Below are 27,205 nucleotides of genomic sequence, written 5' to 3' on the forward strand. Positions count from 1 at the left end.
AGATTATAATGTTCTTTACCACTGTGGGATAAATATAATTAATAATAGCATGTGGTATCAAATAGTTAGAAGGATATTGAGTGTTCCCAATTAAAAAAAGTTTGAGATGAAGGATATGTTAATTATCCTAATCTGAATCCTATACACTATATGTATCAAAACATCACTATGTACCTCATGAATATTTACAATTATTATTTGTCTATTAAAATTATATTTTAAAATAACACAAAATTCATTGTTAGTGACATAAATGGAGGATCTGGGATAGGCCTGGGGATAAACGAAGGCTTTGGGATAGGTGTGGGGATAAAGGGAGGGCTCCGGAATACATTAACGGCATAACATGTCAACGGGTAGAGGAGCTTGCATTCGATGTTTCTATTTGTAGCACTGAGTAGATAAGACATTTCTCAAAGCTTCTCTCTACAATAGAGACCTGAGGTCCTAGCGCTTTATGCAGTGGCGGCTGAATACAGTGACACTGGGCGCGTGGTGAGAAGCAGTGCAAGGTCAGCTCACTGGACCCTCCGCCCTGAACTGCAGATGAGCCGGGGGCCCCCAGACAGGCCTGGCTTCTGCACTGCAGACACTGGAGACTTCGCTGTGGCCGCCACCCAGGAGCCCTGACCTCAAAGCAGCGGGAACCTCTCTGCCCACCTTGGGAAACTGAGGGCAGCAGTGGCCTCTCCTAGCCAGGACCCCGCAGATCCCGGGTCTCCAGCCCCAAACCTGCGCAATGTAAAGGAAGTCCCCGCTGAGCTACAGGGACCCAGCACCTCTGGGTGGGCGTGGCGGGGCGGGAAGCACGGGGGCAGCTGCGACAGAGATGCGCGGGGGCTACTGGGAAGTGGGCGGTCCGAAAGGCGCAGGGCTGATGGGACGTGGGCTGACCGGGGACGCGTCGGGGCCGGCGGGACGTGGGGGATCCGGGGATGCCAGGGGGCAGCTGGGGCGTGCGCGGTCCAGAGACGCCCCAGTCGCCAGGAAGCGGGGTTAGGACTTAACGCCTCCTTCTCTTCTGTCCCAGTTGGAAGAGACCCACCCAGTCCTGACAAGGGACAAAGGCCTTAGGGCAAGAAAGGTAAGCAGAGTCCTGGAAGATGATGTGGGGAATAGGGAGCAGCCACCGGATGGTTATCATTCTTCTACCAGACCTTGACATGGATGGGGAGAAACAGAGAAGAACCTTCCACGTTTGTCCCACTGGACATGCCCACCACCCTTTACCAGCCCTTTCTAGAAGGCCTGTGCGTAACACATGAAAAAGCTGCTCTTGACCGTCCCCTGACCTTTTAAAAGAACACATTTGCTGCATCGAACCCGCCTAGATGTAACGAGGTTTGCAATGTATGATAGAGTCAGAAAATTGCACGTCTTGTAAGTTACCATGTGCTTTGCTTATTTATTTATTTATTTATTTATTTATTTATTCATTCATTCATTTATTCATTCTTGAGACGGAGTCTCATTCTGTCGCCCAGGCTAGAGTGCAGTGGCAGGATCTTGGCTCACTGCAACCTCTGCTTCCTGGGTTGTAACAATTCTACTGCCTTAGCCTCCAGGGTAGCTGGAATTACAGGTGTGCACTGCCACGCCTGACTAATTTTTGTATTTTTTGGTAGAGATGGGGTTTCGCCATGCTGGCCATCCTGACCTCAGGTGATCCACCTGCCTTGGCCTCTCAAAGTGCTGGTATTACAGGTGTGAGCCACCGTGCCCGGCCACCAATTACCATGTGCTTTTTACAAAATCATAGCATAGGGGTGTCTTCTGGAAATGGCATTTTGAAGTGGAGTTATTGAACCACCCCTGGAAGGGACACAGGAACCACACGTCTACGTTAATTCCGTGGGTGAAAGGACACGGAGGGGAGACCTGGGCAGGAAAAGAAGAGGGTTCCATATGCCAGGCTGCTCATATTTAGAAGACATTTTCATATCGTTGTCATTGTTTTCTTGTGTGTTTTCTTGTGTGCATTTGATTCCTCGCTATTGTATACATCATTGGCAATGCTAAGTATTCTTTTGAAATATCTAGTCTTTCTAGATGTTCTGAAGTGCCTGATATATGTTAAAATTACAGATAGTAAAATAATAAATTTTGTAAGTATCTGTTTGTTAAAATTCATACGCAGTGTTTTATTTTATTTTGATGTTGGTGGGGGGAATGGCCAAATCCCTGCTTGAGTAGCACACATTGTGTTTGTGCTCTGGTTCAGGGGAGGAGAGAAGAGGAGAAAGTGCAGAGTTCTAGGCCTCTGTGTGCACCAGGAGGCGAGATTAATGGTCATCTCTTCTGTATGTGTGTTTTTATTTACCTATGGATATTGTGTGTATAAAGGATGAACAAGTCCTATTTATAACATCTAATCTTTCCAGGTGTTAAACAGGTTGCCAGTGTATGACGGAAGTAGAGTTAATGAATGAACACAGCTTGTACATATTGTGTTAAAATTCATAAAAAGCCTGTCTTCTGAAAAGGACCCTTGGGACCTCCCGCTGCGCCCTCTGGCCCCAGCTTCAGGAAGACCTGGCCAGGGGAAGGTGGGCGGCATGAGCTGCTGCTGGCTACCGGGAAGGTGGAGGAGCCCGGGCCGCATCCGCCCCGGCCACCGCCGCCGCAGGCTCGCGCTGTTCTGGTTGCTGGGCTCTGCGCGGGCCGCGTCGGGGCGCCTGCTGGGAGCGAGGAGGCGCCATCCTGGCTGGCCTCCTCCAGGAGGAGGCTCGGGCCTGCACATGCTCAGTTCTCGCGGATGGGCGCGGGCGCTGGGGCGACGCCCTGCTAGGGGGAGCTGCTGGGGTGCGGGGCTGCTGGGGCGCCGCCCTGTTGGGGCGCCGCTGAGTCGCCTGGGTGTGAGGACCTCGCGCTGGCGCCTCTGGGGAAGGACACGGAGCCACCAACGGGGAGCCAAGGGCTGCAGCTGGTGCCCGACGCCCCCGGGAAGGCCCTTCCGCCAGCGCCTGCGGGTCCGAGCTTGGAGCGGCTGCTGCCCGCTGAGGCGCCAGCGACGTCGGGAGCTCCTGGGAGTCAGTGTTTTGTGCTGGTCTTGCCACGTCCTCTGAAAACTCGGGATTTTGTCACTGGATTGGTGACAGGAGGTGAGAAGGTTTTTAGATGTTGCCTTCGCTGGCCGGGCGCGGGGCTCAGGCCTGGAATCCCAGCACTTTGGGTGGCCGAGGCGGGCGGATCTCTTAAGCTCAGGAGTTGGAGAAGCTGCCTTTGCAGTAATTGTGGTCTTAGGTTCAGCTGAGTAAGAAAAAGGGCTTTTCTTTGAATTAGCTGCTTTTGTGATTTCTCTCAGGCTCATCTTTTGTCAGTTAAAAATCCAGTGGTAGGTGTAGCTTAGTGACGGGAAATTTTTGGTTTAGTTTTGGCTGTACGTAAGACTTGGAAATTTTTTTTTTTTATATTCTAGTGTCAGCAAATCCAGAAGGATGTCAGATTAAACACGAATTTAACAAATTTGGCTGGGCGCGGTGGCTCATGCCTGTAATCCCAGCATTTTGAGAGGCTGAGGCGGCGGATCACGAGGTCAGGAGTTGGAGAACATCCTGACCAACATAGTGAAACTCTGTCTCTACTAAAAATACAAAAATTACTGGGCGTTGTGGCGGATGCTGTAATCCCAGCTACTCAGGAGGCCGAGGCGGAAGAATCGCTTGTAACTGGGAGGCAGAATTTGCAGTGAGCCGAGATTGCGCCACTGCACTCCAGCGTGGCCGACAGAGTGAGACTTCGTCTCAAAAAAACAAACAAACAAAAAAAGTTTTTTTTCATTGGAACGCTGCTCATCATTTTAAATAACAAAAGTTTGATAGACTCATAAAGGAACTAAATTCACAAGTACATATAAGTAAAATAAGCCAAAAAATACTACATCCTGTATGACTGCATTCTTATACATTCTACAAAATAGAAGCTAAAGTAACATGAAGGTCGGTAGTTGAATGGCGAAAAGGTGAGAGAAAAGAGGGAGGAAGGAGGAGTTGCAAGAGAACAAGAAAAAATGTTGAGGGTAATTGATTTGTTTTCTATCTTAATAATTGTGATGGTTACATCAATAATTTCCAAATTGTACATTTCGTGTGTTATTAAAATTTTATATTATTCAAGCTATTACAAATAAATACATGTATAAATCACATAAAAAGTCAGATATTTCTGAATGTACAATGAATAAACCCCAGGTCTATCTCAATTTTTTGGAAGATTCTAAAATGCAGCAGTTAGTTTGCTTAATGCAGTTATATTTCTATTTGTACAAATATGTAAAAAATGAAATAATACTTGCTAAGTAATTTTAATGGCAAAATCACATAATAAGAAATTATATTTTCTCAGATGCTGTCATTGACACTAAGCTGCTCCAGGAGTCTCACATCTGCTCTGGACATGGCTCTCTCCTCTGGTGTCCCAACCCAGAGCTTGCTATAGAGGAGGAGACACACAAATAGGGCCCTCCCTGTCCTGATGAAAACCAACCTTGCCTGTGTCTATGGGAGAAGAGCCCCAGTCCAGAAGTACCGGGAGTTTCCTTTTGGTGGTCAGGTCTCTGAACACAGAGGACTCACTATGGAGTTTGGTCTCAGCTGGGTTTTCCTTATTGCTACTTTAAAAGATGGCTCATGGAGAACTAGCGATATTGAGTGTGAGTGGTCATGAGTGAGAGAAACAGTGGATATGTGTGGCAGGTTCTGACCAGGTTGTCTCCGTATTTGCAGGTGTCCAGTGTGACATGCAGCTGGTGGAGTCTTTGGGAAGCTTGTTGTAGCCTGGGGCATACGTGAGACTTTCCCTTGCAGCCTCTGGATTCACCTTTTGTAGGTACTGGATGAGCTGGGTCCACCAGGCTCCAGGGAAAGGGCTGGAGTAGGTCTCATTTTTGAGTAGTAGTGGAGGCAGCACAAGCTATGCGGACTCTGTGAAGGGTCCATTCACCATCTCCAGAGATGATGCCAAGAAATCACTGTATCTACAAGTGAACAGCCTGAGAGCTGAAGATAGTGCTATGTATTACCGTGGTGGCACTGTGTGCATCTCTGGCTTCAGGGACATGCAGAGATGCTGCTTTGGTGTGTTCCCGGGCTCCTGTTTTGGGGACACCAATTTTGGAATTTGCAGTATCCTTGAGTCCAGTGCATTCATGGTGGCATTGTATCTGTGTTGTGCATTGGCAATGAGTCCAGGATACATGCAGCTGATGCTGTGTCTTGTGAGGACAACAACTACCAAATGATCCTATTAATAAATAGGCAAATGACTTGAATACACATTTTTCAAAAAATATGTACAAATGACATATAGATATATAAAAATGTTAAATAGAAGTAATAATTTTAAAAATTCAAATTTAATCTACAATAAATTATCACCCCATACCTGTTAGAATAGCTATTTTTAAAGAAGATGAAAGATAACCAGTATTGGGGCAGATGTGGAGTAAAGGGAGCCCATGTATACTATTACTGAAAACGTCAATTAGTACAGACATGATGAAGAATACTATGAAGTTCCTCAAAACATAAAAAAAAAACCTACCATAGTATCCATCAACCCCACTGTTGGCCATGTATCCAAAGGAAGTAAAATCAGTATGAGAAAGAGACATCTGCACCCCTATGTTCATTGCAGGAATATTTATGATAGTAACGATGTGGAAACATCCTAAATTACCATCAATGGATGAATTACTAAAGAAAATGCAGTATGTACCCAATGGAGTAATGTTCATTTGCAACAGCATGCATGACTCTAGAGGACCATATGTGAAGTGCAACAAGCAGGCGCAGAAGACAAGTAATTCGTGTATTTCATTGTAGTCTATTTAAATGGTAGACACCCCATTTCCATGGATAGGGTGATTCTAACCTTCTATAAACCTGCTCCAGCCTTTCAGTTAAATCACTATCATAGGGCGGATTAGTGGGCCAGAGAGATGGGGCCTGTGAACATGAGTGATTCTGGCCCGTACAATCATAATATAATTGGCCTCGAGGGGCCCAGTCTATAATAGTTCCAAATTCGTTTTTTCGTAATACCACCGCAGTATCAGCCACACGTTCTTCCCAAACTAAGACTTCTGGGTCTTTTGATTCTTTGGGAATTTCCTTGTGGCAAGGTTTTCCCTTAGGCCTAAATTTTAATGATCTTTGATAAGAAGAGTCCTGTAAATTATTTATTTGTGACCCAAGTGACATTCCATTTACCATGTGATAAGTCAATTTACTGGTGGGACTGACAGTGGGTACTTCTACCAACCAATTTTGGGTTGTAGGCATTAAGCATTCCAGTGCCTTCCCAGGCAAATAGGATGATAATGATACCCAATGGAAATGTTTATCATCATTCCTTCTTCTTCAGGTTGGCCAGGGCCACTGTCATCTGTGGGGCCTGGTACCCATGCACTATTATTAGCATATATTTCAATAGGATTATCCATCCAAATGACTGCCCGGATTAAGGGTGGGAAAGGCACATAGGCCCAGTAAGTATAATTAGCTGCAGCTGCTTCTGCAGACATAGGGAGACTTACCACTGTTGATACAATCATTAAACCTGCAAGCAGCATATTCTCTGGAGCTTGTGTTACCCTTGTGTTCATCGGGCTTTTTTCAGCTAACTGTGTCAGCTTCTTTAGTTGGGCCCAGGTCAGCAGCTCCACTTTCTTGGTCGATGGCAACTTCATCTGTTCTTCTGATATCACCATTTTGTTCACCTGGGGAGTTGATGATGCTCGATTGCAGGTTTTCCGTCTCTGCGGAGGCACTTTTCTTTGCATCTCTGATGGGTTCATTGTAGAACTTTAAATGTCTAGTGGGTATCCAAACAGGAAGCTGATTTTCTCCTGGTGAAACACAAGCAAAACCTCTCCCCCATGTTATAACCTTCCCTATTTCCCATGTCTTAATTTTGATGTCTTTCCACCAGATCAGTTTTCCCTCATGTGGGCTGTTCTTTTTACCTGTAAAATGTTCTGCAGAAGTAGTGGTCTGATTTCTATAAATGTTTAAAAAATTTAAAGTACAGAGTGCTAGATTAAGTTGCATCTGGGGAGTGTTATACTCCTTACTCTCTTTTTCCTTTTTTTTTTTTTTTTTTTTTTTTTTTTTGGAGACGGAGTCTTGCTCTGTCGCCCAGGCTGGAGTGCAGTGGCCGGATCTCAGCTCACTGCAAGCTCCGCCTCCCGGGTCTACGCCATTCTCCTGCCTCAGCCTCCCGAGTAGCTGGGACTACAGGCGCCCGCCACCTCGCCCGGCTAGTTTTTTTTTTTTTGTATTTTTTAGTAGAGACGGGGTTTCACCGGGTTAGCCAGGATGGTCTCGATCTCCTGACCTCGTGATCCGCCCGTCTCGGCCTCCCAAAGTGCTGGGATTATAGGCTTGAGCCACCGCGCCCGGCCTTTTTTTCCTTTTTTTGTTTAACCAATTGAGCTTTGAATGTTCTATTACTTCTTTCAACTATGGCCTATCCTTGGGAATTATAAGGGATTCTTGTATGGTAATTTTCCACTGATTTAAGAATTTTTGAAATGCTTTATTACAGTATCTTGGCCCATTATCTGTTTTAATTTTTTCTGGAACTCCCATGACAGCAAAACAAGATAAGAAGTATCTTTTAGCATGGGAATTACTTTCTCCTGTCTGGCAGGTTGCCCATATGAAATGTGAATAAGTATCAACTGTCACATGGACAAATGACAGTTTTGCAAATGAAGGTACGTGTGTGACATCCATTTGCCGTAACGCATTAGGACATAGACCTCTGGGATTAACTCCTACCTCCTGAGTGGGCAGGTGTAGGACTTGACACTGAGGACAGTGTTGTACAATATTTTTTGCCTGTTTCCACGTGATATCCAATTTATTTTTTAGTCCTGTTGCATTTACATGAGTCAGGGCATGAAGTTCTTGTGCTTCCATGAAGGCAGATGATACTAGCAAGTCAGCTTGTTCATTTACCTTAGTTAAAGGCCCTGGTGAATTAGTATGTGCTCAAATATCAGTAATATAAAATGAGAAATTTCTTTTTCTTACAGTTTTTTGTAACGGATTAAACAACTGATTTAACTGATCATCCATACTATATTTGATTAGGGCTGTCTCGACATCCTTTGTAGCCTGTACTACATATGCAGAATATGAAACAATGTTAATAGGCTGATTAAAATCTTGTAACACTGAAATGACAGCAACCATCTCTGCTCTTTGAGCTGAGTGATCTTGAGTTTCAGTGACCTGTTCTTTCGGCCCGGTGTAAGCAGCTTTTCCATTGCTGGAACCATCAGTAAACACCGTCAGAGCATTTTCTAAAGGTTTATGTCTGGTAATTTTAGGTAAAATCCAAGTAGACAATTTTAAAAACTGGAAGATTTTTGGTTTTGGGTAATGATTGTCAATGATTCCCACAAAATCAGCAAGACCAATCTGCCATGCAGCAGAATTGATAGAGGCTTGTCTAAGCTGTTCCTTATTTAAAGAAACAATGATTTTTATCTGGGTCACTTCCACACAATTTTACTATTCGTAGTCTTGTCTGACCAATTAATGTAGCCATTTGATCTAAGTACAATGTAAAAGTCTTAATTGTACTGTGAGGAAGGAAGGACCACTCCACAAGATCTGCATTTTGAACAATAATACCTGTTGAAGAATTTACAGTAGCAAAAATCAAAAGTTGGAGTGGAGCTAAGTGATCTATTTACTTGTGCAGACCGAATTTTTTCTTCAACTAATTCAATTTCTTTAGATGCCTCTGGAGTTAATGTTCTTTTACTATTCGAGTCCGGATCTCCTCTCAAGATAGAGAACAAATTTGACATGGCATAAGTAGGGGTGCCTAGAGTTGGCCGAATCCAATTAGTATCTCCTAGCAATTTTTGAAAGTCACTTAATGTTTTTAATGTGTCTTTTCTTATTTCTATTTTTTGTGGTTTAATTTTTCTTTCCTCTACCTGCATTCCCAAGTAATGGAAAGGAGTGGAGGTTTGAATCTTACCAGATGCTATTGTCAGTCCTGGGTTTGCAACCTCTGTCTGCAGAAATGTGTGACGGTCAATTAATTTGTCTCTCGTTTCCGCAGCACACAAAATATCATCAACACAATGAATGATGTAACAGTCTGAAAACCCGCCTCTAACTGGCTGAAGAACTTGAGCTGCAAAAGTCTGACAAATAGTTGGACTATGAAGCATTCCCTGAGGTGAGACTATCCACTGAAACCTGGTGGCTAGTTCTTTATTATTTATGGCTGGTATAGTAAAAGCAAAATTTTCAAAATCCTGTTTTTCCAGACGAATGGTAAAAAAAAGCAATCCTTTAAATCAATTATAATTAAAGGCCAATCTTTGGGGATCATGGCCGGAGAGGGCAGCCCAGGTTGGAGAGGCCCCGTAGGTTGAATTACTGCATTAACGACTCTTAAGTCAGTTAGTATGCGCCATCTGCCAGATTTTTTCTGCAATATAAACACAGGAGAATTCCAAGGTGAAAATGAAGGCTCAATACATCCCTTTTCTAATTGTTCCTTTGCTGATAATGTAAAGCCTCCAGCTTTTGTTTTGGTAGTGGCCACTGATTTACCCACACAGGCTTTTCTGTTTTCCAAGTTAATGGAATGGGTTTTGGAGGCTCTACAGTGGCCACTCTTAAAAAGGATGCCATATCCTTTTCTTTCTGAATTTCCCTCAGCCTCAATTGGGACGTTTTAATGCCTTCTCCATTCTTCCCTAGTCCTTTGCCAGGTTGATATCCCATTTTAGCCATGATTCTTTGACTGGTGGGCTGTATAGGGAGACTGGAATAGTAATCTCTGCATGCCACCGTTGTAACAAGTCTCAGCCCCATAAATTAATTGGAATATAAATAATCACAGGCTGGACTGTACTCTCTTGATTATCAGGTCCTAGAAGATGTAAAATCATGGCACTGTGATACACTTCTGAGGCGGTGCCCACACTGACAAGTCCTGTAACAGGCTTTTGTTTAGGCCAATTTTTTGGCCACTGATTTAAGGCAGTGATAGAAACATCAGCCCCAGTATCCACTAATTCTTCAGCTGCTTTCCCTGAATAGTGACTGTGCACACAGGTCTATTCTCTGAGACCTGACTAGCCCAGTAAGCAGCTTTTCCAGCAGGATTGGTACTTCCAAACCCTTCTATTCTTTTTGTTTTGCTATCCCCAATTTTAATATAAGGCAAAAGCAGTAATTGAGCAAGTCTATCGCCTGGATTGGCACTTCAGGGAACAGTGGAGCTGATCACTAACTGAATTTCCCCTTTATAATCTGAATCAATTACCCCAGTACGAATTCGGACTCCCTTCAGATTTAGACTTGAAGGCCTACCATCCCTTCTGGCAGTGGGCCATATATCCCTGTAGGAATCTTTTGTGGGGGCTCTCCAGGGAGCAAAGAAACCCTTTGAGTAGAACATAAATCTCCTGCTGCGCTGCCTGCTGTGGCAGGGGACAGCAGTTGTATTGTTGTAATTGGCTGACTCCCTGAGATGGTGATATTTGCTGTGGAGGTTGTTGTCCCTGAAAACCCTGAGGAACAAACGGCTGAATCAGAAATGCCCCACTTTGTTGCAGGACCTGAGGCTGGCCCCTCTTCCTGTTCCAACAACGGTTGCCCATTTTTATCAAATTTAGAATGACATTCCTTAGCCCAATGTTTTCCTTCTCCACATCTTGGACATAGGTCAGGTGGCTCTTTATTTTAACTCTGTTTATTTAAGACTGGTCAATTCTTTTTTAGATGACCAATTTGACCACAATTATAACATTTTCCCCCAAACGTTCTAACTTGTCCTCCTAAAGCAATGCCTGTAATTGCTTGAGCCATTAGCATTGCCTTATGCATAGCTCCTCCAATCCCATCACAAGCCTTCACATATTCTGTAATTACATCAGCTCCTGCTGGAACTTTTCCTCTTAATGGTTTTATGGCCGATTGAAATTCTGGATTTGCATTTTGATAAGCCATTATTTCTACAACAACAACTTTTTGGGCATTATCATCTGCAATAGATTTTTGAACGGCATCTTGCAACCTTGCTACAAAGTCTGGATGTGGCTTTTTAGAGCCTCGTCTGATTGAATTAAAAGAAGGGCAGGTGGCTCCTGGGTCCTGAATTTTTTCCCAGGCCCTGAGGCACATAGCCCTTAGTTGTTCAGTAGCCTCATTCTGCATTACTGATTGTTGGTTAATAGTGCTCCAATTTGGACCTGTTCCTAGCAATTGGTCTGCATCTATATTAACAACAGGATAAGTGACCTGATTTTTCCGTACCTGTTCTTGTACTCCATCCATCCACCGGGTTTTAAACTGTAGAAACTGAGAGGGTGAAATGGAAGATTTAGCCAAAATTTCCCAATCATAAGGAATAAGTCTATTTCCATGAGCAATGGAATCTAATAATGTTCTCATATAAGGAGAGTTGAGTCCATGTTGTTTAACTCCTTCCTTCATATCTTTTAACATTTTCATGGTGAAAGATTCATATCTAGGCTCAGTTGGGGCAGACGCTCCTGCTTGACTCCCTTTCCCAGCCGGTATCAGTTGTAAAGTTACCGAGTACTGCCATGCCTCCAGATCTCCCTGTTTTCCGGCAGTATCAATGGTTTCATGCAGTGTACTACCTTGTCCACTAGGGGGTGCTGTAGGATCAAACGCCGTCGCCGTGGGTTGCTGATACAGTGCCTTGCTATTTGGCACAGGACACACCGCCTGAGATCTATACTGAACCTCTGGAGGCGGCCGATACTGAAATTCGGCTGGCGGCCAGTATTGATAACCTACCAGTGGTTGGGTTTTATTTTCTACCGACTGATATTGTGGATACTGTGTCCGGACGGGCATTGCTGGGATAGAAACTCTATCCTTTTCTACTTGATATTCTCTTGGGGTTTGTACTTGTCTAAACTGCATTTGAGATTTTAATGTCACAGGCATCTGAACTGCGGGAGGAGGAGTCGATGGCCATCGTGGTTTCGACTCTGATGGCCCAAATAATTCTGGACCTCCTTCCCTCAATTTTGATGATTCAGGATATATCACCTCCTGTAATTGATTATAGTCAACATTTTGCATTGATCAAGCCATCACCGGCTCTGCTACATTTTTACAATGTGAAATTTCCATTCCTTTCTTGAAGTCTGTCCCTGCCTCTTCACAATCTATTACACAGCTTTTAGGGGCATCAGAAACTGAAACGCTATCTTCTTCTATTTGAAACGGTACTAAAGTTGCTTTAATGATGGCCCAATCATTCCATACTGTAAGTGGGATGATTTTACCTTCTCTACTTGCTTGTTTTAATTCTTTGCCAATTTGTTCCCAATCTTTTAGATCTAAAGTTCCCTGTTCTGGAAACCATGGGTAGAATTGTTCTATTGTGTGAAATAGCGTAATTAGATTTTCTGTAGAAGCTTTAACTCCCCCTCTTCCTAAGAGAACTTTAATGAAGCTGAGACAAGAGGCACATTTACTTTCAGTTCGCCCCATTGTTACCCTGGATTCCCCTGAGTGCACAAGCTTACCGCAAGGCTCACCGTGGACATACTCGGGAATCTCTCGTCGACTGTCCTCAATGCTCATGTTCTTAGCGTACCTTCACCCTAGAGAAAGGCACCCACATTCGGTGACAGATGAAGGGGTGGCCTGCCCCTCCACACCTGTGGGTATATCTCATCAGGTGTGATGAATGACTGAGAAAAGAAATAAGACACAGAGACAAAGTATAGAGAAACAACAGTGGGCCCAGGAGACTGATACTCAGCATACGGAGGACCTGCACCAGCACCGGTCTCTGAGTTCCCTCAGTCTTTATTATTATTTTCATTATCTCAGCAAGAGAAATGTGGTAGGAGAGCAGGGTGATAATAAGAAGAAGGTCAGCAAAAAAAATGTGAGCAAAAGAATCAATGTCATAATTAAGTTCAAGGGGAGGTACTATGCCTGGATGCGCACATAGGCCAGATTTGTGTTTCCTTCTTGCCCAAACATCTTAGTGGAGTAAAGAATAACAAAGCAGCATTGCTGCCAACATGTCTCATCTCCCGCCATAGGGCGGCTTTTCTCCTATCTCAGAAGTGAAGAAATGTACAATCGGGGTTTATACCTAGACATTCAGTTCCCAGGGGCAGGCAGGAGACAGTGACCTTCCTCTAACTCAACTGCAAGAGGTTTTCCTCTTTCACTAATCCACCTCGGCACAGACCCTTTATGGGTGTCAGGCTGGGGGATGGGCAGGTCTTTCTCGTCCCATGAGGCCATATTTCAGACTATCACATGGGGAGAAACCTTGGATAATACCCAGCTTTCCAAGGCAGAGGTCCCTGCAGCTTTTCACAGTACATTGTGCCTCTGGTTTATTGAGACTAGAGAATGGCGAAGACTTTTATCAGGCATACTGCTTGTAAGCATTTTGTTAACAAGGCACGTCCTGCACAGCCCTTAAACCTTGATTCCATACAACACATGTTTTTGTGAGCTCAAAGTTGGGGCAAAGTGGCTGAGGCAAAGTGACTGGGGCAAAGTTACAAATTAACCTCATCTTAGCAAAGCAATTGTTCAAGGTACAGGTCAAAATGGAATTTCTTATGTCTTTCCTTTCTACGTAGATACAGTAATGGTCTGATCTCTCTTTTCCCTACATGAGTGTTTTTGTGTTTAGAGAATAATATTTATATTATAAATATATAGCCATATGTTAGGCTCTTCAACCTCAACTTGAACTTAAGTGGAGCCCATTCATTAGGAATAAAGTCCCTGTACTTGAAGATTTCATAAATTAATAATTATCTTTTTTCAGTCTCCTTTCCTCCCTCTTTCTCTCGCATACACTGACAAACACGCAGGTGCTATAACTAATTACCTGATATATTAAAGCAAATTGGTTCTTTTGCAACTTAACCAGTTTAGCTGTTGTTCATGTTGTTGTAAGATTAAGAACATGTTTCTCAGCTGTGTGCTTCTCTAAGCTGGGCAGCAGCTTTATTTGAAATACACAAACTGAAAATCTAAATATTAATCAGCAGCTTTATCAGTAAACAAATTGTGGAAAAGTCGTTTATTGGAATAGTACCTACTACTGCAATCAATTAGTGTTGGATATGATCAACAGCGTGGTTCAGTTCACAAGTACATATGATGAGTATAATTAATCAAATCACATACATGTGATTATGTTTTATAAACTGTACACAGTGAATACTCATTGCAAGTTACATAGAAAAGATCCCTAACTGACTTCTCAATGGTAAGAGGAGGGAAGGTGGAGGAAGGGGAAATTGCAGGAGAAAAAGAGAAAATTGTGAGGTGAATTGGTTTGTTTTCTCTGTGAATGGTGATGATTATGTCAGTATTTGTCAAATTGAGAACATATTAGGTGAAGATTATAATTTGCCAATATTACCTTATTAAAAATAAAAGTATAATTTTGTAGAAAAAGACTGAGAAAAATAATACAAGAAAAGCCATAGACTTCTGAATACACATGCAAATTAATCCTCAGTTTTTCTGTATTGTTTAGAAAAACACTAAGATACAACCAAATTATATCATGATATCATTATATTAAGAAGATTTTGTAAACCTCACTGGAAATTTCTTGCTGTGTCCTAGAGTTAATTTAGGGAGCAGTTGGATCCAGCCCTGAGAAACACAGGCCAGACACTGAGAATAGCTCTTACCAGATTGAGCTCTTAGACATGTCACATGACCCCTCCATGCTTGGGGGTTTACATTCATATCTGTAAATGAAGGAAAATTTGACTCTCACGGAGCATAATTCATGTGCATCTAAAAGTAGACATGTCAATGAGAATTAATTATTTATGACATATAATCACTCACATCCACTCTGGGACACAGCCCACTCTGAGGCATCCCTTCCAGAACTCACTATATAGTAGGAGACATGCAAATGGGGTCCCTCCCATTGCTGATGAAAAGCAGCCCAGCCCTGACCCTGCAGCTCTGGGAGAGGAGCCCCAGCCCCGGGATTCCCAGGCGTTTCCACTCAGTGATCAGCACTAAACACAGAGGACTCACCATGGAGTTTGGGCTGAGCTGGATTTTCCTTGTTGCTATTCTAAAAGGTGATTCATGGAGAAATAGATTGGGTGTGAATGGACATGAGTGAGAGAAACAGTGGATATGTGTGGCGGTTTCTGACCTTGGTGTTTCTGTGTTTGCAGGTGTCCAGTGTGAGGTGCAGCTGGTGGAGTCTGGGGGAGGCTTGGTCCAGCCTGGCGGGTCCCTGAGACTCTCCTGTGCAGCCTCTGGATTCACCTTCAGTAACTACTACATGCACTGGGTCCGCCAGGCTCAAGGGAAAGGGCTAGAGTGGGTAGGTTTAATAAGAAACAAAGCTAACAGTTACACGACAGAATATGCTGCGGCTGTGAAAGGCAGATTCACCATCTCAAGAGATGATTCAAAGAACACGCTGTATCTGCAAATGAGCAGCCTGAAAACCGAGGACACAGCCCTGTATTACTGTACTAAACACACAGTGAGGGGAGGTCAGTGTGAGCCCAGACACAAACCACCTTGCAGGGGTGCGCGTGGCCACCAGGGGGCGCCCGGGACCCACTGAAGATAGGACAGGTCCCGGGTAACTGAAGAGCAAGTCCATCCCCCAACACAGGTCTTCCGCTGTGCCTGCGGTCAACACCTGCATGGGAAAATGTTTTGATTTCTGGCACTGTAGACCCATGTTTTTCTGCTTTGAACTTCATATAAATGGAATCTAACATTATAGACTTTTTTTTTTGGTCATGGCTACTTTTGCTATATTTGAGGTTAATTCATGCTATTTAATGTATAAAATTAGATCAACATATTGTCATTTATTCAATTAATGAACTGACTCTGATATGAAACCTCAAAGTTTTCATCTATATATGGAGACACAGAGAAAGGACAGAGATTTTATATCTGAGTCAGCCCATTAAGTAAATAAATGACAGTACATTGATCTGTTTTCCTGTTGATGGACTTTAAATTTGTTTCCATTTTATGAATATTGTAAGCAAAGCTGTTGCAAGTATCTTAAGTTTTTCTATGTTCTCTCATTTTTATTGAGAAAATATGAAGTATGCATTTCTTTATTATAAGTTTAATTTTTTTCACTTGTATTGAGGTATAATAGAAGATTTTTTAAAAGTATATATTTAAGGCGCTCCACTTGATGTTTTGATGTGTTATTGGTCCATTCTCACATGGCTAAAAAGAAATGCCTGAGACTCAGAAATTAAAAAAAATAAAAAGATATTTAATTGGCTCACAGTTTTGCAGGCTGTACAGGAAGTGCAGTGGCTTCTCCTTCGGGGAGAATCAGGAAAGTTAGAATCATGGCAGAAGACAAAGAGGGGCAGGCACATCACATGACCAGAGTGGAAGCCACAGGAAGTGGGGGAGGTCTACACACTGTTAGACGCCCAGATCTTGTGAGAACCCACGCACTGTAATGAGAACAGCACCAGGAGTTGGTGCTGAACCATTCATGAAAGACCCACCCCATGACCCAGTCACTTCCCACCAGGTCCCACCTTCAGGATTGAGGATTATAATACAACATGAAATTTGGTCCAGGACACAGATCCAAACCATATCAGATACACATTGAAAAATGCTCATCATGGTCGGGGTAATTTGTATATCTATCATCTCATAGAACTACCATTTTATTTTTACTGTGTGTGTGTGTATGTGTCTTATGAGAACACCTAAGATCTACCCTTTTAGCAAATCTCATTTTTACAATACAGTATTAACTATAGGAACATTGCTGTATATTAGATCTCCAGGACTCATTCACCCTGCACTACTGAAACTGTAACCTTTGACCAACATCACCTGATTTCCCTCTCCTCACAGGCCTGGGACCCACTATCCTACCCTCTGCTTTCAAGAACTTGGATAGTTTAGATCCCACATGTAAATGAGGTCATGAAGCATTTGTCTTTCTGCATCTGGCTTATTCCACTTAGCATCATGTCCTCCAGGCCCATCCGTGTTGCTGCAAATGTCAGAATTTCCTTGTTTTCAAAGCCAAATAAAATTCCTATTTAAGTATACACATTTTCTTTATACATTCATCCAATTTACAGTCATTAATTTATTTTACAAATCCACACTGTTATTTATAATCTTGCAATAAATATGTCTGGCAAAATAATTTTATTTCCCTTGAATATATAACAAGAAGTGGAATCATCAGATGACATGATAGCTTTATTTTCAACTTGTAATCAATCACACCACAAAATGTTCCCTTTTCCCCACATTCTTGCTAACATTTGTTGTCTTTTTCATTTCTGATAATAGCCATATTAACTTGTGTGAGGTGATATCGCATTGTGCTTTTGATTTGAATTCCCCTGATAATGAGGAATGTTGAGAGCCTTTTCATTTACTATTAGCTATGTGTTTGTCTTCTGAAAAAAAATCTATCCAGGTTTTTGCCCTTTTTTATCAGGTCATTTGCTATTTGCTATTGAGTTGTATGGTTTATTTATACATTTGGATAGAACTTCTTGTCAGATACATAATTGCATATAGTTTTTCCTGTGCTTTGGTATTAAATTCAAAGAAATCAGTTCCGAATCAATGGCAGGAAGATTTTTTTTTCCTCCTTGTCATTTATGAGTTTATGTTTTCAGGTATTATACCCATTATTAGTTGATTTTTATATGGAGTTAGAGAAGGCTTAATTTTATTTCTTTTGCATATGGATGCCTGGTTGTTACACCATTATTGAAAAGACTGTCTTTCCTCTACTGTGTGTCCTTGGCACACAAAATCAGGAAGAGACACAATGACAAAAGAAAATATCAGATGAATATTCCTGATGAACATAGACCTAAAAGTCCTCAACAAAATACTAGCAAATGGAATCCAGAAGCACTTTAAAATACAATACATCATGATCAACCGGGCTTTTCCCCTGGGATGCAAGGCTGGTTCAATATCCACAGTGACTGTGATTCACCATATACACAGAATAAACGCAAAAACCATATGATTACGTCAATAGATGCTGAGAAAGCTTTTGATAGGATCCAATATCCACTCATGATAAAAACCCTCAACAGACTAGCCATCAAAGAATCATACGTCAGAATAGTAAGAGCCATCTATGACAAACCCACAGTCAACATCATACTAAGTGAGCCAATTAAAACACTTGTCTTTATAAATTACCCAGTCTCAGGTGTTTCTTTACAGTGTGAGAATGGACTCATACAGGATCCAAATAGGAAAGGAAGTCAATCCGTCCGTCTTCGCTGATGATACAATTCTACACCGAGAAAATCCTAAAAACTCTGCCGAAATAATTCTAGAATAAACAACTTTATTAAAGTGTCAGGATACAAAATCAAGGGACAAAAGTTACCAGCATTTCTAAACCCCAACCACATCCAAGCTGAGAGTAAAATCAAGAACACAATCCTATCCCACTTACAATATCCACAAAGAAAATGAAATGCCTGAGAATACAGATAATAAAAAAGGTGAAAGATCCCTACAAGGGGAACTACAAAACACAGCTGAAATAAATCATAAATGACACAGATAAATGGGAAAACATTTCATGCTCATGGATTGGAAGAATTAATATTGTAAAAATTGTCATACTGCCCAAAGGAATTCATGGATTCAATGCTATTTACATAAAACTGTCACCATTGTTCTTCACAGAATCAGAAAAAAATCTAATTGAAAATTTATATGGAACCAAAAAAGATCCTGAATGGCTAAAGCAATGCTAAGCAGAAGGAACAATGCCAGAGGCATCATGATACCGACTTTACACCGTAATGTCATGGTAACAAAACCAGCTTGGTACTAGTACAAGAGCAGACATGCAGAAAAAAATTGATCAAAATAGAAAACAGAAATATAACAATTTAGTATTTTGTTAAGGGTGGCGAAAACAAGCAATTGGGAAAAAACACTCTATATTCAGTAAATGGTGCCTGGATAAGTGCATTCTGATAGACATGCAGAATGCAAGAGTGAAGGAGGCTGGGCAGCTTCTACCTAGATTTCAGATATGTAGAGAGCCCTGCATGCCCAGGAACAAGCCTGCTGCAGAAGTGGAGCCACCACAGACAGCCTTTACTAGGACAGTGTCAAAGATGGGGAAAGATGGAGTTGGAACCCCCATTCAGAGTCCCCACTAGGGCACTTCATAGTAGAGCTGTGGGAATGCAGCCACAACCCTCAAGATTCCAGAATGGTAGAGCCAAAGGCAGCTTGCACCTCAGCCTGGAAAAGCTTCTGGCACTTGACTCTAACCTGTGAAAGCAGCACCATAGGCTGTGCCCAGCTATAGGGATGAGATGCCTGAGGTTATTGGGACCGCCTTTGTCCCAGTGTGCTCTGGTTGAAGAACATAAAGTCAAGTGAGATTATTTTGTAGCTTTAAGATTTAATATCTGCCCTAATAGGCTTTAGGTGTGTGTGTGGGGGTGGGGTGCTGTTGGCCATCCCTTTCACCAATTTATTCCTTTTGTGTTGACAATATTTACCCAATGCCTGTGGCACTATTGCACCTTGGAAGTAAATAATTATTTAAAACATTTTGCAAGCTCACAGCTTGGGGGAAGTTACCTTAAGGCTCACATGAGACTTTGGAACTTTCAGGTTGAGGCTGACCAAGTTAAGACTTTTGGGAACTATATATATTTTTTAAAAAGATGATTTTGCAACCTAAGAAGGACATAAGATCAGGGGACACAAGAGTGAAATGATACAGCTTAGATGATTGTTGCCTGCAAATCTCATGGTGAAATGTGATCCACAGTGTTGGAGTTGGGGCATACTGGGAGGTTTTGGGTCATGGGGAAAGATCTTTCAGGAATGTCTTGGTATCTACCCCATGGCCATTAGTAAATTATTTCTGTATTAGGTAGTTTGCGATCCAGTTATTAAAAAGGGTCTGGCAATCCTCCAAATCTCTCATGTCTCCTGTCTTACCATGTGACACAGCCTGCTTCCTCTTTCCCCTCCACCATGATTGTAAGCTCCCTAAGGCCCTCACAAGAAGCGGATGCTGGTGCCATGCTTCTCACACAGCCTGCAGAACTGTCAGCCAAAGAAGCCTCTTTTTTATAAATAACTTGGCTTCAGATATTAATTTATAGCAATGCAAAATGAACTAATACACTGCCCAAAGCAATATACAGGTTCAATGAAATTTCTATCAAGTAACCAACATAATTGATTACATATATTTTTTTAAATCCTAAAATGTATATGGAATCAAAAAAGAGCCTGAATAGCAAAGTAAATCATAAGAAAAAGGAACAAACCTGGAAGCACCACATTCCCTGACTTCAAATTACACTACACAGATATAGTAAGAAAGACAGTATGGTACTGTTACAGAAAAAGAGTGATGTTATAGAATACAGAGCACAGAAATAAAGCCGAATACCTACAACCCATTGTTCTTTGAGAAAAATGACAAAAAATATACACTGGAGAAACAACCTTCTATTCAGTAAGTGGTGCTGGGAGAATTGGACAGCCACATGTAGAAGAATAAAACCAGACTTCCATCTTACCATAGACAACAATTAACTGAATATGGATTCAATATTTAAATGTATTAACTGAATCTATAAAAATACTTGAAGAAAATATAGGGGACAGTTCTCGGGACATTGGCCTAGGTAAACAAAATATGACTAAGACTTCAAAAGGAAATGCAATGAAAAAAAGTAGACAAACAGGACTCAACTGAACTAAAGATCTTCTGCAAAGAAAAAGAAATAATCAACTTGGTGAACAAACAGCCTGCAGAATTGTAGAAAGTATCATCTCACATCAGTTAAGATGGCTGTTGTCAAAAAAGAAAAACATGCTAACAAATGCTGGTAAGGACACAGAGAAAAGAAAACTCGTATGCATTGCTGGAGTGAATGTAAACTAGTACAGTCACTGTGAAGAGCAGTGTGGAGGTGCCTCAAAAGTACAAACAGAACTAACAAATGATCCATCAGTTCCACTACTGCATTTTTTTTTTATACATATACTTTAAAATCTGGGATACATGTGCAGAACATGCAGCTTTGTTACACAGGTATACAGGTGCCATAGTGGTTTGATGTACCCATCAACCTGTCATCTGCATTAGGTATTCCTCTAATTCTACCCTTCCCCTTGGCCCCCACCCCCACCTTCTGATATGCCCCAGTGTGTGATGTTCACCTCCCTGTGTCCATGTGTTCTCATTGTTCAACTCCCTCTTATGAATGAGAACATACGGTGTTTGGTTTTCTGTTCTTGTGATAGTTTGCTGAGAATGATGGTTTCCACATTTTCTCCAGCATCTGTTGTTTCCTGACTTTTGTAATGATTGCCATTCTAACTGGTGTGAGATGGTATCTTATTGTGGTTTTGATTTGCATTTGTCTAATGACCAGTGATGGTGAACTTTTTTCATATGTTTGTTGGCTGCATAAATGTCTTCTTTTAAGAAGTGTCTGTTCATATCTTTTGCCACCTTTTTTGGGGGTTGTTGGGTTTTTTCTTATAAATTTGTTTAAGTTCTTTGTAGATTCTGGATATTAGTCCTTTGTCAGATGGATAGATTGCAAAAATTTTCTCCCATTCTGTAGGTTGCCTGTTCACTCTGATGGTAGTTTCTTTTGTTGTGCAGAGACTCTTTATTTTAATTAGATCCCATTTGTCAATTTTGGCTTTTGTTGCCATTGCTTTTTGTGTTTTAGTCATGAAGTCTTTGCCCATGCCTATGTCCTGAATGGTATTGCCCATGTTTTCTTCTAGGGTTTTTATGGTTTTAGGTCTTATGTTTAAGTCTTTAATCCACCTTGAGTTAATTTTTGTGTAAGGTGTAAGGAAGGAGTCCAGTTACTGTTTTCTGCATATTGCTTGCCAGTTTTCCCAACACCATTTATTAAATAGGGAATTATTTCAGCGTTGCTTGTTTTTGTCAGGTTTGTCAAAGATCAGATGGTTGTAGATGTGTGGCATTATTTCTGAGTTCTATGTTCTGTTCCCTTGGTCTATATATCTGTTTTGGTACTAGTACCATGGGATTTTGGCTACTGCAGCTTTGTAGTATAGATTGAAGTCAGATAGCATGATGCCTCCGGCTTTGTTCTTTTTGCTTAGTTGGCTATACAGGCTCTTTTTGGTTCCATATGACATTTAAAGTAGTTTTTTTCTAATTCTGTGAAGAATGTCAGTGGTAGCTTGAGGGGATAGCATTGAATCTATAAATTACTTTGGGCAACATGGCCATTTTCACAACACTGGTTTTTCCTATCCATGAACATGGAATATTTTTCCATTTGTTTGTGTCCTCTCTTATTTCCTTGAGCAGTGGTTTGTAATTCTCCTTGAAGAGGTCCTTCACATCCCTCATAAGTTGGATTCCTAGGTATTTAATTATCTTTGTAGCAATTGTGAATGGGAGTTCACTCATGATTTGGCTCTCTGTTTGTCTGTTATTGGTATATAGGAATGCTTGTGATTTTTGCACATTGATTTTGTATCCTGAATCTTTGCTGAAGTTGCTTACTAGCTTAAGGAGATTTTGTGCTGAGACAATGGGGTTTTCTAAATATACAATATACATCTGCAAACAGAGACAGTTTGACTTCCTCTCCTCCTATTTGAATACCCTTTATTACTTTGTCTTGCCTGATTGCCCTTGCCAGAACTTTCAATACTATGTTGAATAGGAGTGGTGACAGACGGCATCCTTGTTATGTGCCGGCTTTCAAAGAGAATGCTTCCAGCTTTTGCCCATTCAGTATGATATTGACTGTGGGTTTGTCATAAATAACTCTTATTATTTTGAGATACGTTCCTTTGATACCAAGTTTATTGAGAAGTTTTAGCATGAAGGCTTGTTGAATTTTATCGAAGGCCTTTTCTGCCTCTATTGAGATAATCATGTGGTTTTTGACATTGGTTCTGTTTATGTGATGGATTATGTTTATTGATTTGCATATTAACATATGCCAGCCTTGCATCCCAGGGATGAAGCCGATATGATCGTGGTGGATAAGCTTTTTGATGTGCTGCTGGATTTGGTTTGCCATTGTTTTATTCAGGATTTTCGCATCATTGTTCTTCTGGGATATTGGCCTGAAATTTTCTTTGGTGGTTGTGTCTTATGCAGAGTCTTGACTTTTCCTTTTTTTTTTTTTTTATGGAGTCTCGCTCTGTCGCCCAGGCTGGAGTGCAGTGGTGCGGTCTCAGCTCACTGCAACCTCTGCCTCCTGGGTTCAAGGGATTCTACTACCTCAGCCTCCCGAGCAGCTGGGACTACAGGCGCAAACCACCATGCCAGGGTAATTTTTGTGTTTTTATTAGAGATGGTGTTTCACCATATTGGCCAGGCTGCTCTCAAACTCCTGCCCTAGTGATCCACCTACCTTGGCCTCCCAAAGTGCTGGAATTATAGGCATGAGCCACTGCGCCCGACCAGTGTAATTCTTAATTCTGCAGTGGGAATACAGGAAGTGAGTCTGAGTGGATTTCAGAAGTGTGGGCTCTTTTTTCTTTCCCAGACAGACACATTGGGACAGAAAGATTTCTGTGACTGTCCCCATTTTTGGGAAAAGGGATTCAAGAGAATATGAAAGCTCTTCATGATGTGGTTCTTTAGATATTCATACTGCAACATGTTGACCACACTCGACTTTAAGCAATCCAATATATACTTGTGTTTTTAGTTATACCTTACATTTTACATGCCAGGCTCTGCTTCAGTTCAGCTCATACCCTGGCATTGTTACTCTCTACATGAAATTGCCTCCAGCTAGATTTCAGATTTAATGTTTGTCTTAAAACTTCGAGCATCTATAGTATTAAAAAATTTGCAAAATTCTGCCTTCTCGGCTTGTGTTATTGTTGATGTTATGGTAAAAAAAAAAATAAGTAAAATATATTCTTCATATATGTACATTTCCAAGCTGAGTAGCAGATTTTTTTAGTAAGACCAAGAGTAAGAAAAGAAATATTTGTAAGCTGTTTAATAGAAAAACAAATTATTGTAAAATTGTTCACTGAAATAGTACACATCATTTATAATAAATAAATACCTGATATACAGAATAGCAAAGTAAAATATCTAAGTATTTGTGTTGAGTAAAATAAGCCAAACAAATAAGAGTATATACTACGTTATTTCATGTTTATACATTCTTATAAGTAAAAATGCATTTAAAGTAATATAATGAAGATCAGTAGTTGCCAGGAGCGATGATAGAAGAAGGGAAGGGGAAAGGAGGAGGAATATTGCAGAACAAGAGGAAATGTTGAGAAGAATTCACTTGTCCACTTTCTTGATAATGATGACAGTTACATCATGTTTATTAATTGTGCATTTTAAATATGTGAAGTTTATTATCTTTCAATTAAGCCTCATAAAATGTATTACAAGCAAACAAATGGAAACCTAGACAGGGAAAGAGTAACCAAAAGATACAAAAATATGTTAAATGTCACAAGTACCTGAAAATTAGTGTGGCTGGACCCTAGTTCTCTCCATATTTTCAGGTGAGAGCTGGAGTGCGGCAACATCACACATGCTCTTATTACACAAAGTGGGTTCTGAAAACCACACTAAGGACATCCAGCTTTGTACTGAAGTTGGTTTAGGGAGCAGTCAGAGCCGGTGATGAGGAGCACAGGGCCAGATACCGGGGTTCACTCAACCCAGACATGAGCTCCTAGATGCATACAGAGCCCCCTCCATGTGTGGGTTCACTTCTACATCCATAAATGGAGAAAATATTGACTCCTATAGAACATAATTTACACAATTATTTAAACAGGAAATAGATTCATCAGAGCAAAGTGTTTATCACAGCACAATTTCATAATAATGTGGCATAATTTCCAAATAACATCATTATCAGCAAACTTCTTCAGAGCACGGTCTTTTTATCTGGGTACAGCCTACTCCTCAAGCGTCGCACCCTAGAGTTCGTTATATATTAGGAGACATGCAAATAGGGTCCTCCTTCTACTGATGAAAACCAACCCAACCCTGACCCTGCAGCTCCGAGAGAGGAGCCTTAGCCCTGGATTCCAAGAACTTCCTCTTGGTGATCAGCCCTGAACACAGATCGCCAACCATGGAGTTTGGACTGAGCTTGGTTTTCCTTGTTGCTATTTTAGAAGGTGATTCATGGAAAACTAGAGAGATCGAGTGTGAGTGCATATGACTGAGAGAAACAGTGGATATGTGTGGCAGTTTCTGACCAGGATGTCTCTTTGTTTGCAGGTGTCCAGTGTGAGGTGCAGCTGGTGGAGTCTGCGGGAGGCTTGGTCCAGCCTGGCCGGTCCCTGAGACCCTCCTGTGCAGCCTCTGGATTCACTTTCAGTAGCTATGGCATGCACTGGGTCCGCCAGGCTCCGGAAGAGGGGCTGGTGTGGGTTTCATACATTGGTAGTAGTACCATGTACTACGCAGACTCCATGAAGGGCCGATTCACCATCTCCAGAGACAATGCCAAGAACTCGCTGTATCTGCAAATGAACAGCCTGAGAGCCGAGGACACGGCTGTGTATTACTGTGTGAGAGACACGGTGAGGGGAGGTCAGTGTGAGCCCAGACACAAACCTCCCTGCAATGATCCCCGGGACCATCAGGGGGCACCCGGGACACTGTGCTTGGGGCTGTCTCCAGGCCCAGTGCAGGTGCTGCTAAGAGTTGGCTTTTCTGTCTTGGTCTGGTGATGCCTCATTGTCAAATTTCCCCGGGGAACTTCTCTAGATTTGTAATTCTGTACTAACATTTCATGTCTCTAAATGCAAAACTTTTTTTCCAATTCTGTTTCTGTTTTGTTTTTTTGTTTGTTGTTGTTGTTGTTACAGAAGGACACATCCTCACCTCCACAGAAACCAGAGTGTCACTCTGGGGTCAACAGGATGAGAGTTCTGAGGATGCCCCCAGAATCTGGAGAGTGTTTTCTATTTAGACTCAGGGCAGAGACCTCCATGGGAATTTCTGATTAGAACAGGCTTTGAGTTCTGATAGGAGCCAAGAGAGAGGCTCACCCAGGGCCAGGGTCCTTAAAACCTTATGGTTTTCATGGCTATCCCTCCTCGTCTTGTAAAACTAGGCACGTCTGACTCAGACTGATTCAGTTGACCCTCTTTCTGCAAATCCATTTTCCTTCTCTGTAGACTTGATTCTCACAGTCTACTTTCTTCTTCTCTTCCCTGAAAACAGAGGATGTGTTTTCTGTAGTGAAATTCCCAGGGCTTGGGTCTGCAGGACCTGGGTAGGCTGAGGGAACTTTCTCACTCACCATTGCCTGGACACTCCTGCTGTCTTCTGTGCATGGAGGCATTTGGAAAATGGGGTGGACATTAGCCAAGAAGGGAATAATACTAGTTTTGTCCAATGGAATACGGATGTAGCGGTGATATTGGGCTTCTCACACTGTCACATATTTGCACTCTCACCTGTGACTTTGAGGAGAGCTGAGGATGGACACTCCATTGTACCCTGAGCTCTGGGTAACAGTAATTGTAGGATCCGGCTAGGCATGCCGAAGGTCAATACTGCTGGCCATCGGGAAAGACGGGTTAGAATTCCTAATCTAGAAGTAACCAGAAAAATGGACACCCAGCAGCCCATGCCACTGCTCTGCCTATGGAGTAGCCATTCTTTATTCTCTTACTTTCCTAACAAACTTGCTTTCATTTTACTTTGTGGATTCACCCGAATTGGGACCCCTTTCTGGTAACATTTGTGTTATTATTGGTTTTCTAAACAGAAAACTCCAAGAAGGGATGAAGATTCCCTGCATTTTTTAATAACTACATCCACCCCTCGGAGAGAAAATGCACAGGGGGTGGAATGAGCCTGGGAAGCTGAAGGCATATGATGGAAGCCTGTGTCTGAGTGAAGGAGAGAGAGAGGGTGGATTGGATGGAAGTTTCTTACATTGCTGTGCTGTGCAAGGAAGATGCAAAATATAATTAAGTCCTGTGCAAGTCAGTGCTACCTCTCAGGGAATCCTCATGACTCCCAGAAATGGCTCTGCTTAGGAATAGCTGTGGAGTCAGTCCTTTCATTGGAGTAGACCACAGGACATGGGCCTCAGCACACGACATGCCACAGATGTCAGAAAGCAGCTGCTGGAAACCTGATCCACCTGCATTTTGCTGCCTGTAGGATGATGGAGGGAGGTGCATTC

General features: G+C 42.0%; 2 gene segments (V, D, J or C); both read left to right on the plus strand.

The window, feature by feature from the left end:
* The window catches only part of LOC126958568 (immunoglobulin heavy constant gamma 1-like), a 510,670-nt gene that overhangs the window by 50,618 nt on the left and 432,847 nt on the right, over positions 1–27,205 (plus strand).
* On the plus strand, positions 14,732–15,653 carry LOC126958580 (immunoglobulin heavy variable 3-73-like). The segment is given in 2 exon segments: positions 14,732–15,103; positions 15,203–15,653. Coding segments are annotated over 2 exon segments (582 nt in total).

This window comes from Macaca thibetana, chromosome 7, assembly GCF_024542745.1.
Source record: "Macaca thibetana thibetana isolate TM-01 chromosome 7, ASM2454274v1, whole genome shotgun sequence".
NCBI lineage: Eukaryota > Metazoa > Chordata > Mammalia > Primates > Cercopithecidae > Macaca > Macaca thibetana.